Genomic DNA, 16,286 nt, shown 5'->3' on the forward strand with positions numbered 1-16,286 from the left:
TCAGGGCCAGCCAGCATGGGTTTAGGAAGGGGAGGTTCTGCTTAACCAACCTGATCTCTTTCTATGACCATGTGACCCGCCTTCTGGATGCGGGGAAGGCTGTGGACGTTATCTATCTGGACTTTGGTAAGGCCTTTGACACCATCCCCCACAGCATTCTCCTGAGAAGCTGACAAATCATGGCATAGACAAGTGTACTCTTCGCTGGGTAAGTGTACTCTTCATGGCCCTCTACAACTACCTGAAAGGAGGTTGTAGAGAGGTGGGGGTTGGCCTCTTCTCCCAGGTGAATAATGACAGGACCAGAGGAAATGGTCTGAAGTTGCGGCAGGGGAGGTTTAGATTAGGTATTAGGAAGAATTACTTTACTGAAAGAGTGGTCAGGCACTGGAACAGCTTGCCCAGGGAAGCGGATGAGTCACCATCCCTAGAGGTATTTAAGAAACGTCTAGATTTGGCACTTCAGGGCATGCTCTAGTGGCAGAGATTGTAGGTTGTTTGGTTGGAGTCGATCTTAAGGGTCCTTTCCAACCATGAAGATGAAGATTCTGTAAGTTGCCCTGCATTGAAGGGTTTACAACCTTATGTATATTTGATTTTTTTGTTACCTTAAACTGAGGTTGATCTGAAATCATACAAACAACTTGGAAGAGGATGTGCAATCAGAGTACACACTCCCCCCACCTCATGCCAACTTCAAGGCAGATATGAGATTCAGCTTGATGAAGAAAATTGAATAGGAGCAACTTCTTTCTCTCTCTCCCATAAACATGCAAATGCACATTTTGGTGCCTTTGCTCAGTTCCTCACTTCACACCCATGACAAAGGGAGGGGAAGGGAAGGAGATCATGCAGAGCTCAGGGGGACCTTCTGCCCACTCACAACCAAGATGCATAGGAAGCAGAATGGAATAGAGCAGGCAGTGCCCTCAATCACTTAAGAAACAACAGGAAAATGAAGAACAATAGCAGCGAAGAATAAACACATGAATACTGTGTTGAAAACAGAGCACAATATAAGGCTGCACTTCTGCAACGTGCACACATGCAAGGAAATGGATTAGACACGCTGGAAACACCTCCTTGTCCCTCAAGCAGAAAGAAAGACCAAGAAACAGGCACGGAAGAGAACAATACTTATTAAGCCTCCTCTCTGCCCTCCATAATTTTACTGCTCCTGATTTTACTGCTAGGAACCAGTTACTTGACTTGACACCCTTAAAGCTAGTTGAACAACCGGCACTGTGCTATTTCCAAAAAGCATCAGTGTGATTTGCGCTAACTTAAAGGAAATACCACTCACCTTACTACAGGATAGTAACAAAACTGGACTCTTAGTACAGCTATTTTCATACAAATTTTTTTCTGTAGTTGTCTCCTGGCCACTGTAATATAATCCAGGTTGGAAGTCTTCCTCATCTGCTAAGAAGAGGGAGTAATCTAGTCCTGCTGCTGTACTCCAAACACCATCACCACACACCTGAAATTCATAAGGAAGGAAAAGACGTTAGAAATTATCATCTGAAGCTGGAAGAAAAGGAGAATACTTAATTCTTCTAGCCACACATGCACATAATATACTTGCCAAGAAAAAGTATTGCAATAGCTGGTAATTTTTCAACTTCAGTGTCTCATAACAAATACATTTCTTGCATGTATACTGATAATTTTCTTTCTTTCCAGTCTTCTAATGGCCGATTTTTTTTGCCTTTAAAGTATAAATCAGTTTTATTTTTAAATGGATATCAGGTGAGCTTGATTTAAATTGGGATATGGGATACTATTCTCCCCTCTTCATTTATCTGGGAAATCTACAAATTTGGGATAGTTAACATGCTGTACATTAATTTGTATAAGTCCTAAGCAGGAAAACCCTGCAGCTAGTTTTCCCACTAAGACAAGCACCAGAGAACATAAGCAAGCATCTGGTCTAATCCAAAAATCATTATTTGGCTATTCCCTCAGTGTGATGAAACATGCAAAACAAACAGAAAACCCTTGCTAAACCAGCTCTGCAAACACAGAAATGGTCATGGTCTAGCAAAGCTAAAAATGGTAGAAGAAAGTTTACAATAAAAACAGTGTTCCAATGTATTTAAAAGTTTCAGCACTGCAACACTGATATCAGAGAAACCAAATATAAAGTAGAAGTGAAATTTAAGAAGACACAACCAGTCACATTTCTCAGTTTTACAACTTCAATGTGGTCAAAAACCAGTGGAAGTCTGTGTAAAGGATTTCTTGGGTAGATTTTCACAAGCTCATCTAAGGATCACATTCACAGTAAAAGTCAAAGAAATCAAAGGTTCTATTAGTATATAGCACACAGATACGTAAACAAGGTCAGTTTTTAGAAATTACTTTTCACTCACTTGTATAAGAGACCCTAAACTAAAAGAGAAATACAGAAAACAGAAAATACCTTTGTGAGACGAGGGACTGTTGTTGGGGAGTTCAAGTGACCAAGCTGGCCAGAGGTATTACTGCCCCATGAATACACCTGTAAGAAACATAGCTAACCATGAGAATATAAGTTTATATACATGGACCCATACTGAATTGCAGTGGTACAACACATCAAGTATGCAAACACACACAAGTCAGCGGTACAAGATCGATGTACCAAGAAGCACTTCCCTAATTTCCAGTCGTCTTATGTTCTCAAATTGTCTTCTCACATAAAGAAATGGAATGCACCAAATCAGGTCATTGCAATCTTTAAATATAATGTTGATGCATGCAGAACTTTGGCAGAAATAGAATTAAGATTCCACACTGCTTCCAAGTTGCCTCCCACAAATGGAAACAAAAGTTTAGCAGCAAAAGAAATAAAAATCTAAGAAACACCAAACATGACTATTATGTCACAGATAAGCAACAAATAATAACAATCACTTACCTGGGATTTGGCAGTGAGTGCTAAGGAATGATGGCCACCAGCAGAGAGGTGAATCACTTCTTTACCATCTAGGCTTTTCACACATAGTGGCTGAAGCCTGTCAATCCCCAGAATCCAGGGAAGATGGGGGTGAGGCGGAAGAGATTAAAAAAAAAAAATTATCAAAGGTATTCTTAAGACAAAAATAAATACTAAGTTTTATTTTTTCCCCAAAACAAATTAGAGAAAACGAACATACACAGAGTCTTTTGGCAATAAACCAGCTTAGTCAAAAAGGACATGAAGGGTGAAAGTTTATGATAAATTTCTCCCCAATTTGGACAAAGTCAAAATACCACCAAAACTCTTAGTGAATACAAGGGGAAAAGTCATAACTTATTGATGTTCAGTAACAATACAGCATAAAACACGTAACTTGGAGGAAATTAGGTCACAACACAAAAGAACAAGAACACAATGCAAGGCAGTTGACCAAATCTGAGAAAGTTGAATACTCGAGATTTCCTAGTGACCTACTAAAAACCTTTATCAAAGAAATCTCACCTTGGCAGAACATCACCATGTCCTAGCTGTCCTTCCTTCCCCTTTCCCCAGCTCCATACCTCTGTTCTTAGAGAGGGTAAGAGGGCATCAGCCTCACCACTGTAGGTTGGAGTCAAAGCTACAGTCCTCATTTTTGCACGCCCTACCTTCCGTAAAAGCCTAGGAGAAACTGAAAACAGGCCAAGAAATAGAAAAATTGTTCATCATTTTAGGTAAATATATCACTCAGACTGTGTGTTACACAGTAACAGTACCATTTGAGATAACTAAGACCTCTTTAAGAAGTCTTGATCAGTTAAGATTGAGAGCAAAGGCTCAACACATAAGAAGATAGGGTACTGAGACACCGAAGTAACATATGTGCTAAGAGTAGACAGATCCCAACTAATTTTTACTAGCTATTAAAGGATAACAGGCATATGAGAACTATGCAGTTATATTGCAGCAAATAAATCAAAACAAACTACACATTTTTAAGAAGTATGTTTTGAAAGAAAATATATCCTTGCAGTGAACAAAAGATTTCAATGCTTCCTAAAAATCTCCCCTCAGATCCAACATCAATATAGAACTAAACCATGTACCCACCCACTCACAACAACTAACAACACTAAAATCTATCAGGGAAGGTCATTAACTTCGACATTTGGCAGTGGGAACTGGAATATTTCTAGGTCCCTGGCTCAAAACCAGGTCAGTGCAGTAGGGATTACAGGTCACACAGATTTTTATCTGCTATGCAACCTGTATGAAAGACAGGTTGCCACCACCTTGCAATAAGATGCCCAGACTACTACAATGTGCCTGCTTTACCTTACTTTACCAATAAAGAGCATCCCTAAACTCACTATGCTCTTGGTTTTCTTAGGACGCAGTATCTGCTTGTTTTAACTCCCCTCACTGCCTTCAAGTCCTAAGATACAGTTTAAAATTCATAAAGACCTTTGGTAGATGATTAGATTTATATTAAATAAATATGGTTTATTTTCAGTTATAAAGCTCCACATTATTATAACTTTTCCAGTCTCTTGGTTTTTCTCAACGTTCTTTTTTACCTTGTGACAACAAGCCAGGCAGGGAAAGTCTTCGACTCCCTCCTTCAGATTCCTCCTCTCTAATGTCTACTAAACTGGAACTCTTCTTCCCCTGCATGGATTCCAGTTTGACCTGCTCTTCCCGACTGTCTTTCAGAGCTTCAGGCCCTGGGGAACCACCACCAGACTGAGAACCTGGTTCACTTGAAGGTGTGCCATAGAAGTTCATTACTTTCTTCAGAGACAATGCTCCAGCTTCATATGTAGCAGCTACTCTCACACCAACTGCTGACGCACAAGAGGCCACCAAGCTGTTCAAGGCAGATGTGCTAGTACCTGGAGGGCCAGGGATACAAGCACTGAGTTGTTGTTCTTCTTGAGAAGGCTAAAACCAAAGAAAAATTGAAGACTATCATACCAGACAGTACGTAACAGCTGGATGATGATATACACATTCATTATTCAAACTAGGTGCTATACTGAACAAGACATTATGAAGAAGCTTTTTATACTTAGGTGTACATCTCTTCCTTAGAACCACATTTTTTTAAAGGTGGGACCAAGAACCATTTCTACATGGACTGGGCTTTGTCTCTTGCACTTGTCTTGTAGCTCATCCATAAGAGACCGTGGGTCTGGTATTTTCTTTTGTGTGGTTTTTTTTTTTTTTGGTTTTTTTTTGAGGGTTTTTTTGTTTGTTTTTTGTTTGTTTTTTTGTTTCTTAAAACCAAAAAAAAGGATCTTTGCAAACAAATATAAAAAGGGATTTAATTTTAGGCTTATTACCAACTTTGCCACCAATTAGAATGCATCAGTGAGCATGCTGTATTTACAGAGAGATAAGTTCTCCCTTTGATATGTTAAAAGGAAAACAGTTATTCATGGATTCCTTTTGCAAGGTCTATCTTAAGACCATCCTGGGCTGTGTGTCCCCTTACACTACTGTTTTATCCATATAAAGCTTCATTAATAATCAAGTCACACCAGGGGCAAACTGACTGAAGGCAATTATTAATACCAGCACATGATTACCTATAATAGCAATCAATTTACCCACCAAATAAGAAATAATGCACAAGATATTTGCCAAATAGTTTGAATGTTAGACCAAAGACAGCAAAGTCCCATTTTCACACCTAATACATAGTGGAAAATAATATTTTTATAAAGATTATAGCTCATTTTATCCTGCCAGAAGGAAAACTATCTTTGACTTCTCTTTTTACTGAAAAATTAGGCTAAAGAATTGGGATTGGTCCTATTTGCTTGTACTTCATTCCTATTTATAAAAGCCATGCCTCGCATTACAGAAAAGCAAACTCAATTTGTGCAGGAAAGCAGAGAGAAACAAAGGATTTTACTCACAGTGAAAAATTATTTTAGAGTCCTCATCTGCTCATCACGTGTATGCTCAATTGTGTTAAAAGTCAGTGAACAAGTTCCAGGCTTGTTTATTCCTGGAACTGTGTGAGGGGAACAGTACTCTGGAAATACTCCAGGAACAAGGATTTGAGAAAGGGAGCATGAAACTACGTGTTTCAGTCATTTCCTAACAGCAGGAGGTCTTGCACGAGTCTGAGAGGCCCGCAACTGCTAGAATGCATACGCATTAGCAAAAAGCAAAAGGAAGGACAACTGTGTTCACACAATGTTTATTCCTCCGAAATAAGTTTCTCTCAGAATAGGAAAACATAACTTGCTGAATCACCGAGTTACTGGACATTTTGTTTTGGTTTTAAAGTATTCCCCTGTCCCCCTTCTTCCAATCAGAGTTGATAAAAAAATCAACTACTTATTAGGCACCGTGGAATTTATCTCCCAGAACCATTGTGGAAAAACTTCTTACTGACCAATAAAAACAGATTGAAAAAATTGTTATCTACACAACACTTGAAATGACAAGAGAAATTTTCAGAATTCTGCTCTGAATTTTGTGTATAGGGCCACAGAGTGGCAGCTTTTCTTACAGACGTTACCTTTACCATAAACCATCCAGTAGGACAGCACTTACATAGGGACTGCCAGACCACACTGCAAGATTTTTGATTAGCTTTCTGTCTAATAGCTTTTGGGTTGTATCTTCTTCCCCCCGACCCCAAATAAGATTTTTTTCAAAATAGTGGAAAACATAGTATTTGGCAGGGAGCTGGGAACAGATCTTGAACTTTCATATCAAGCATTTACTGATGCTTATTAAGAAATTATTACTTTTCTGTTTTACCATAGCATCAAAACAGTGGTGTTGAACCATTTTCCACGTCACACAAAACAGATTAGTACTTATGTATTTCCCATCCCTGTTTATAAGTTTATGCAACGCCTACATGATTAACATTAGAAGCCTTTGGGTCAACGCTTTAACATCCCCTTTACAATCTTTACTTGCAGTCCAGAATTTTTAACTGATTGAGAAATTATCTGGTAATAATCTGATAGCCTTCTACGACGGCATGACTGGATGGATAGATGAGGGGAGGGCAGTAGATGTGGTCTACCTTGACTTAAGCATGGCGTTCGACACAGTCTCCCACAGCATCCTCACAGGGAAGCTTAGGAAGCGTGGGCTTGATGAATGGACAGTGGGGTGGACAGAAAACTGGTTGAAAGACAGAGCTCAGAGGGTAGTGATTAGGGGCACAGAGTCTAGTTGGAGGTCAGTGACAAGTGGTGTTCCCCAGGGGTCAGTACGGGGTCCAGTCCTGTTCAATATATTCCTCAATGACCTGGATGAGGGGATAGAGTCCACCCTCAGCAAGTTTGCTGATGACACAAAGCTAGGGGTGGTGGTTGACACACCGGAAGGCTGTGCCACCATACAGAGAGACCTGGACAGGCTGGAGATTTGGGCAGAGAGGAGCCTTATGAAATTCATTAAGGGCAAGTGTAGGGTGCTGCACCTGGGGAGGAATAACCCCATGCACCAGAACAGGTTGGGGGCTGACCTGCTGGAGAGCAGCTCTGTGGAAAGAGACCTGGGAGTCCTGGTGGACTACAGGATGACCATGAGCCGGCAATGTGCCCTTGTGGCCAAAAAGGCCAATGGCACCCTGGGGCGCATCAAGAAGAGCGTGGCCAGCAGGTCGAGGGAGGTCATCCTCCCCCTCTACTCTGCCTTGGGGAGGCCGCACCTGGAGTACTGTGTCCACTTCTGGGCTCCCCGGTTCAAGAAGGACAGGGAACTACTGGAGAGGGTGCAGCAAAGGGCTACCAAGATGATTAGGGGACTGGAAGACCTCTCTTATGAAGAAAGACTGAGGGATTTGGGTCTCTTCAGACTGGAAAAAAAGACGGCTGAGGGGGGACCTTATCAACACTTATAAATACTTAAAGGGTGGGTGTCAGGAGGATGGGGCCAGGCTCTTTTCAGTGGTGACCAGCGACAGGACAAGAGGTAGTGGGCACAAACTTGAGCATAGGAAGTTCCACCTAAACATGAGGAGGAACTTCTTTACTTTGAGGGTGGCAGAGCACTGGAACAGGCTGCCCAGAGAGGTGGTGGAGTCTCTGTCCCTGGAGACATTCCAAACCCGCCTGGACGCGTTCCTGTGCAACCTGCTCTAAGGTGAGCCTGCTCTGGCAGGGGGCTTGGACTAGATGATCTCCAGAGGTCCCTTTCCAACCTTAAGATTCTATTAGATTTGCGAGGGATTCATTCCACGTATAGAAAAGAAAGTTTTACCTTAAAGGTAAATTAGAGAAGTACCAGCTACTGCCCCACACAAATGGGAAACCCATGCTTCATAAACAGCTAGAGAATGGGAAACTGGCTTATATGGTTCTGGTACTGCGGACCACAAGAGAAGAGACTACAGCACTGTCAAGGCCGCTCACATTAAAGGCTTACAATTGAACAAGGATGGAGGACAAAAACTCCTCCACTTAAAAGTTGAGAACCATCACAGAGAAGAAACACTTCGAAACTCCAGAAACATCACAGCTACATTAAACTAACAGAATTTTTCATTTCTGAAAAGAGTAACATTGCCACATATACAAGAGGAGTTGTAGCAAATTGAGAGCTAGTGACTAGGTACCAACCTGCTCGGGTTCCGTGCAGATGTTTTTCTCCAGGCTCTCATTTAATGAGTTATCTGCTAAACTGATTAAGTACTCTTTCACTTCTTTTTTGTCTGGGAACAGAATATTTCCAGGACTAGAAATTCCACTGTCTTCCTGTCCATCATTGCTGGAAAGCATACTTGCTCCATCAGATTCTAAAGCAACAACCGTATGTTCTTCCACAAGTGGTTTCTGAAAGTCTTCACTTTGGCTACCTGTTATACTTTTTCCTTCTAGAGTCTCCAACGAGGGACAGAAGACATGATTTTCTGGCTGGTTATCAGACAGGGTTACACCCAGTGGGCAACAGTGACTATCTGAAATGATTACATGATCTTCCTTGTCCGTCATGGTAATGAGAAGTTGACTGCAATGATTGCACCTCTCTGGGATAGGCTTCATTTCCTGCACAGGGAGACATTGTACCAGAGCCAGGCTGTGGTAGGCTCCACAAGCAATCTGGAGCACAATACGTCCTGCCAGGTGCTCTACCTTCTGTGGCTTTGTCACTGGGAACGTTGTTGTTATGAGACCAAGCTGGCAGCCGCTCCCCCAAGCCCATATCTCTCTGCTTAGTGACAGTGCCAGCGTGTGTTCCTCTCCACATGCCAGCTGCAAAATCCTTACTGATAACAGAGGACTGGTTTCAGAATCAGAAATGCTGATGGGTTGTGGCTCTGGCACACATGGCTGATTAGCAACTGCACACTGGCCAGCAGAATTGTTGCCCCACATGTACACCACACCACTTTCTGTCACGGCTCCATTATGAAAGCTGCCAGCTGCCACTGTAATAACATGATGCCCAAGCAAAGTATTTTCTAAGATAGGACTATTAGCACATGACTCCTCTGGTCCTGATTTCCACGGCAGTTTTCCAAAACTGTAGACCTCTCCACCTGGGTGGGGGGGGGGGGTGGGGGGGGGGGAACAAAACCAAAAACAAAAACCTAGCATGAGTCTAATGAAGTTAAACCAATACAAAAATTTGAAGAGAGATTCAGATAAACATATACCAATTTTTAGTTTGCTCCAGGCTTAGCAAAACTGTGACTATTGATACATGACGACTGCTGGTTGCTCTCTGCTACTGCTGCTATTAAGTTCTATACCTCATGCTAATGTTACCCTGTGCATGCACACATTGTTGAACCAAGTAATGCTAAAAATTCTACTATATTCAAGTGTATTTATTGGTCCTTTCTATTTTAAGAACATACAACATACTAAGGACATACAACCATACTTAAAGAGCATGACAAAGTACAGACCTCATCTTAACATACAGAGATCTAGGATCAAACTGTACCGTCTGCCACCCTACAGTAAAATAGGATTGACCTAGGAGGTGGAAAGTGGGAGGGGTGGACAAATCTATCTTGCCACTGGTTTGATGTTATACTGCAGCATCTCCAAAATTTCATTACCTTTACCTGAAAAGACTGCAGCAATGCCAGGTCAAGTTATTTTGCTAATTCTAAAGAAAAGCAGAAATCTATTTTTAAAAGGAACAGTTGTTCTCACAGTGACAGAAAAATAGTAAATCATACCCACAAACAACATGCTTCAGGGTGCAAGGACACACGTGCAAAAAGTCCTTTTAATTATGAAAGAAACATGTTCAAAAAAAAAAAAACAAAGAAACAAAAAACCCAAAACACTGGAGCTCCATGACTCCAATAGACAGAGAGGTGCTTATAGCAGGCTCACCAATAACCTGGAATCTTTCTTTCAAAAACATCAGAGAAAAATCAAAGGAGCAACTTCCAATTTAGTCTTTACAACTGTACGCCCATTGATCAGTACAAGTAAGGAGCAAGCTATGCAAACACTTAAATGGACTGGCTTTTAGAAATACTTTGATTCACAGTGCCAAACTGCTCACAAATCAAGACTCAAATGCATCTATTAGCTACACATACTTCCAGAAGCACACAGAAACTAACGCTCTTACACATTAAGAGAACCTCTTGCTGTATTGTCTTTTTTGAATGAAAAATATCACAAGAAATGTCATTGTCAGTTAACATAGTTCAGATTACATTACCGTCTTTAAACAGGAAATCCAGAGCCATTGTTAAAAGATGAAAAAGTATGAAAGAATACACTATGCATATAATTTCTATTCCAACACAGTTTTAAGTAACTTATAACTAAGAAGGAAATACTGGCAAAGTTAAACATCTAACTGTTTAAAACCTGTATACGAAACAGATTGAAAGGAAAAAAAATTCTAAAAGAAGAAAACTTGACAATAACTAAAGTTTGTTATTGGCTCAAATCTTTACAATTAAGGTGCTTATTACCTTCTGTTAGAAGTAACCCATGATGTATTCCCAGGGCTGCCTGTAATACAGTTTTTCCACTGAGGCCTGGAAGCCTTTCTGGAGTTACAGAGCAGGAACCAGCCTTCCAAACATAGACCAGGCCTCTCTCTTTGGCTCCTTCTGCCTCTTCTGAGCTACAAAAAGATTGGAGGAAATAGAGAATCAGCTTGAAGTTTTCTGTGTTTCAGTAATGCATAGTTTGCTTTTCACATATGTAGAAAAGATTTAGTAGTTCGGGCATTAGTTTTAATTTCAGGAAATCAACATATTTCATTTGCAATTTGATAACCTTAATTTAAATGTTATTTAAATGAAAAACAAGTATCTTCTATTTGAAATCATTAGCTTTCTTTTTCATTTGTACTTTACTGTCTGAAAAGCAGCTGATCTTGTCACTAGTAAACTTAAATACACATTTATTCACAACTGATACAGCCTTTATATTATATATTATATTTGTTTCTCACAGCAAGGACATCAAATTCATACACAACTCTGCCACTGTATGCTAAGGGAGATCATGGCATCAGTTCTACACACATTTAAGCAACTCTGTCCCCATCTGAACAGTGATATTTATAATGTTAACTCTTCCTGTGTTAGAAAGCAGAAGGAATATTTCTGATTTATTAGGTTTTATTCATGTTTTGATTACTGAGCTTTTGGAAATGAAAATGCAGGGGAAAAAAGCCTTATAACCATGTTTTTATTAGTTACATAGGACATCAAGTATACTGGAAATACACATAAACATCTCAACATTTGCTTTAAAAGTAATTAAGCAAAGGATGTGTTGTGTGCAGATTTTACTGAGAACTGATTGCTCCCATTCACAGTGTCTTCAAAACATTATACCTGTAAGAACTCATCCTTTATACTCTCACTTCTACCTTTAGAGAGAAAAATGAAGTTCTGGTTGGGTTATTTTTCCACTTTTAATTGTTAATGAGTTTCTTAGATTCAAATGAGCCAGTCATTCAAATCAATTGAACCAAGAAAAAAAGGAAAAAAAAAAAAAAAACAAAACCAAAGATCCTGAAACACAATAGCAGTATCTGGGCTTGCAGAAGTGACTGGAACTATCCAAAGCTGGTTTAACACTTCCAACACATTCTGGTTTAAATGCTCAGTCAGAAACTGCTCCCATTCAGCACAAAGAAATTCCTCAGAAGTTTGACAACAAGCACAATTTTAACAATTTGTGGAATCACTTGATTGAAACAAACACAAAAACTAATTTTAAACATCAATATAGACTGACAGCATTTCAAGTTAAGAGTTTTCTTTAAATTGATTTAAAACTTTATATAGAATAGATTGTTATCCACCCTGCAGGAAAAAAAGGAGGTTTAGCTCCTCATTTCTCACCAATCAAATAATTTACTCCCCATATAAATCAGTTCTTGCAGCTTTGCATGAACCTGTGAAGCTAAATACGTAAGGTAGCAAGAAGAGCTTTTGACAAAATGGCAATCTTTGTCTAGAAGAAAGGGCACAAAACCCCAAATGCATTCCCATACTGAAGCAAACCCAGAAAAAGCTGGTCCGATAGGCTGCATTGTGGACAACTTATGCAAGTAGCACCTTCAAAAGCCATAAGGCCCTATTCATGCAGACTCATTTTTAAACTAAAAGTTTTGCTAGTTTTGGTGCGTAGGACAAACAATACCTTTGCACTCTCTGCCTCCGAAACATTCAAAATGCAAATAACTAAGTGATGGAATTATGTGTGTCTCAGCTCCTGTGCTCAGCCCCAATCTCTCTTCTTTTCCCACATAACAGAAGAAAAACACAACAAAAAGGTGACAGTCAAGAACTGTTATGTAATTCACAGAAGTAATTTAATCCAAACAACATATATAATATTAAAACACAGGGTCAATCTTGCATTTTAAATACAAAGAACTTGTGTTTAGAATAGAAGTAAATTAAAAAGAAACCAAATGAGTAATATATAGGCCAGGAAAAAAAAGTTAGAAAAATCCAACATCATAGGTAGGACATTTAGCTAAAAATCAAAATCCAGATTTTACTCAGATGGGCAAAGCACACCAAAGAACACAACCTGATAACATACTGTGCCTTAAATTAAGTCCAAATCCTAATAAGTCTTCAGAGAACCGTGGAAGACAAATTTGGACAGTGCATATCTGGATTTATTACAAGACATTAATTTTCCACCTCCAAAATATGTGACCTCTGTCAGGTATCTTAGCAGAAGAAATAAGGAGCAAAAGAACAGTCTACTGCAGGGCTATTGGTCCAGAATCAAAATTCACAGGTGCAGGTAACAGATATGACTTACTGTTTACCAGAGAACGTTACTTTCGAGTTTACAGCCTACAGCTATCCCTCCACAAGTTTAAACAATCAACTTTAAAAAAAAGTTGCTGTTGTAGTAAGCTGAGTGTTCCAGACATAAATGAAACTCAAGCTAAGTTACTCCTCTTCCCTTTAGTGCAAGTTACATAAAGATTATGCTGAAACTACTTAATCATTTTACAGGATGATCATGAGCTGGCATATTTCAGGGAGCCTCTGTGGCTTCACCTAGCTGCTCATTCTCACCTTCTTTCCTGTGAGTCCATCTGTCAGTGGCAGCACTCCATCACCACAAAATCATTCCTCTTTCAAAGGGAACAATATAACTTCCACAAACTGTAAAACAGAAAAAACAGCTACTTAATTACAAATAATGTTAAGCCTAAAAAAAAAAAAAAAAATCAATAAACAAGCAGCAAAGCTTTAGATCCCATGTTAAATAAATAAGCAGTTCCGCAACACTAAAATGGTTGAAATACTTAGTGTACTCACACTGAGTTGGCAGACAAAAGCTAAACAGCCAGACTTGCCCTACCTACTCATCTGACAATAGGTCTATTGTAAGGACAGACTGAACAAAACCTAGTTCAAAGGCAGAAATTAACATCGATCTCTCTCTCTAATTCTCAGTACACCACTCAAGAAACATCAAAGCAGGATAACTGATCCATTGTCAGTCTAATATAAGATAGAATTCTATGCTCAAGCTAAATCTATAAGGTAAACAGATTTGAATGAGCAGAAAATGGTTGAGTTGAATTCATAACCGTATTCCTGAACCAAAGCGTGTATTACCGTTAACAGGTACAATTCTATTAAAGCCGGTGCAGAAATGCAAAAAGCCAATTAAGAGTTCAAAACATTTCTTCATCAAACTGGTAGCAGAGTATATATGAAAATATGTTAAGACCACGGAAGCCAAGGAGAAAGAAAAGTGGCTGCTCTATTTCTGCTTTTATCCTTTCAGATTTTGAATTTTGCAAGTTCACTTTCACAGCTTTTCATCTTCATGAAGATACCTTTGTATTACTTTTCTTGTAATAAAACAAAACTACATTTAATCTTTGTTTCTTATAATTGGTTTGGCTTTTTACTATTGAAATAATTCTAATTTTTCTTGATATACTGCCTTACTAGATGAAGTATTAAAAATTTTAGTTACATTAATGTATGCATGTAATCATATTTATCAAAATAAAATAAGTTTCATGGATAAATTCTTTAGACACTTTTGCTTTATTATAGTTGCTGTCCGATATCCACTGTAATAAAATCAGGAAATAAATTACTTAATAATGGTCTTTTAAAACAATATATCTCCAAGAAAATATCCAGAATGAGTAGACTGAAGCTCTTACATACAGAAAATAGAAATAAAACATAGCTGGTCTTGATTACGAGAGACAATATATGCAAACCTGTAAATTGCATGCGGAAGTTTCAAATCGCACGTGGAAATAGTAATCAAGTTGATAGATAATTGAAATAACTAACACAAATTCCAACACTTTCACTAGACTGCTCTGAATAATGAAGTACCAAGCAGACCTTTATAGACAGAAACAGCAACACATCACACCAAATGTTTTCAGTTTTCCAAATACAGGACACTAAAAATAAGTCATTTGGGCTTCAGGGTTGGCAAAGAACTTATCACAAAAAGATAAAGAGACACAAAAATATGAAATCAAATTAATATGATAGAATAGTATTGTGATAAGTCATATGCACCTTGCTCTTAAAAAAAAAAAATCAGAGCATACTTTCTAGGACCAGATATACACGAAGCCGCAGTTGTCACCAGAAAGATATTGCTTTGAAGACACTTCTGTCTCTCCTTCCTCAACTAAAAAAGAAAAAAAAACACAAAACAAAACACCACACAACTAAAAAAACCCACCTACAGCTATAAAAGTTAACTTTTAAAATATTAACAGAGGAAGTCTCACTAATAGAAGGAAACTGCCATGCAACACTTCAGTAACAGAGGTGTTGATGGAACATCAAAGGAAAATGGAAGCATATTTTTGGAACTTCTAACTTTGTGATGTGTTCTTTCTTGGAGTAAGTATATTTGAGCGGTTTTTTTAACCTACTCAAAACCACCTAACCCTACAATTCATTTTCTTGAAAATGCTGGCACTTCTCTGTGAAGAACTGTAGCTTCACATATAAATATCCAATGGATCGGTGAATCAGACAAAGAGATGGGAGTGTTGATAGAGTCATCAAAGTATTAAACATATTTACATCGTATATACTTATTTAAGATCAGGGAAGTGAGGCTTAAAGTTCTTGACTTCTATAATGTAGGGATTTTTAAAATAATTTTTATTATTTTTTTAAGGGCTCAAAGAATTTCTTACATTTTCATGAGCTTCGACCGCACAAAAATTCACTATAATTCTCATGAAAACTTCTGATTATAACAAAACAATGTTAAAGGCAGGCATCTGATAAGCTGTTCTGCAAGATCTTCCTTGAAGGCCCAATTGAAAAATTAGTGGTGTAATTATCAAGTAAGAAACCTGCAATACTGGTGGACTAGAAACTAAGAGAGTGATATGATAACGGAGACATTTTCTTCACAAAAATCACACTTAAGGTTGCATTGCTAAGCATTTATGTATATGAGGGAAAATGATAGTCAAACTGTTTTCTTTTTAAACTGTTTTTTTTTTCAAGTTCAGTGCAAGTTTCCATTCACTCCTAGGACAGCACAATATTACTTTCATTCACAGCTAATACAGCTGATACAGGTCATTTGGTCACAGCTACAAACGAAGTACTTAGAAATAGAAAGTTTCTTCCTCCCAATAGGAATATTTCCTTTTCCTTCACGATCTTCACCTAATTTCATATTTATATAATATTACATTGCAGCATTACATATATGTTATTTCTTTTCCACTAAGATTACCTGAATTCTTTTTAGGTTTAATGTTCACAAGAAGTGAACAGCCAGGCAAGATACATCATTCTCGTGGTATGGAAGATGAGTATGATAACAACAGCTGCACTGCATTTACTTTCTACACGCATACATTTACTTTCTACATTTTTGCTTCAACACTGCAAGAGGAAAAAAGCAAAGAGTGCCAA

The 16,286-nt window shown here is 38.6% G+C and overlaps 1 protein-coding gene across 4 annotated transcripts in view; it reads right to left on the bottom strand.

The window, feature by feature from the left end:
- Nucleotides 1–16,286, bottom strand: part of ALS2 (alsin Rho guanine nucleotide exchange factor ALS2) — a 46,584-nt gene that overhangs the window by 28,202 nt on the left and 2,096 nt on the right. For 2 of the 4 annotated variants that reach the window (XM_074593841.1, XM_074593842.1), the window contains exons 2-9: nt 13,431–13,520; nt 10,842–10,996; nt 8,515–9,434; nt 4,498–4,861; nt 3,443–3,611; nt 2,900–2,996; nt 2,423–2,500; nt 1,304–1,480 (exon numbers count right to left, since the gene is read on the bottom strand). In XM_074593841.1, the coding sequence (XP_074449942.1) occupies nt 1,304–1,480; nt 2,423–2,500; nt 2,900–2,996; nt 3,443–3,611; nt 4,498–4,861; nt 8,515–9,434; nt 10,842–10,996; nt 13,431–13,450 (1,980 nt within the window). In that variant the 5' untranslated portion in view covers nt 13,451–13,520. Of the gene's footprint in view, nt 1–1,303; nt 1,481–2,422; nt 2,501–2,899; nt 2,997–3,442; nt 3,612–4,497; nt 4,862–8,514; nt 9,435–10,841; nt 10,997–13,430; nt 13,826–16,286 lie in introns of those variants that run through there. The other 2 variants (XM_074593844.1, XM_074593843.1) reach the window with 2 other exon arrangements.

This window comes from Larus michahellis, chromosome 7, assembly GCF_964199755.1.
Source record: "Larus michahellis chromosome 7, bLarMic1.1, whole genome shotgun sequence".
NCBI classification, from domain to species: domain Eukaryota; kingdom Metazoa; phylum Chordata; class Aves; order Charadriiformes; family Laridae; genus Larus; species Larus michahellis.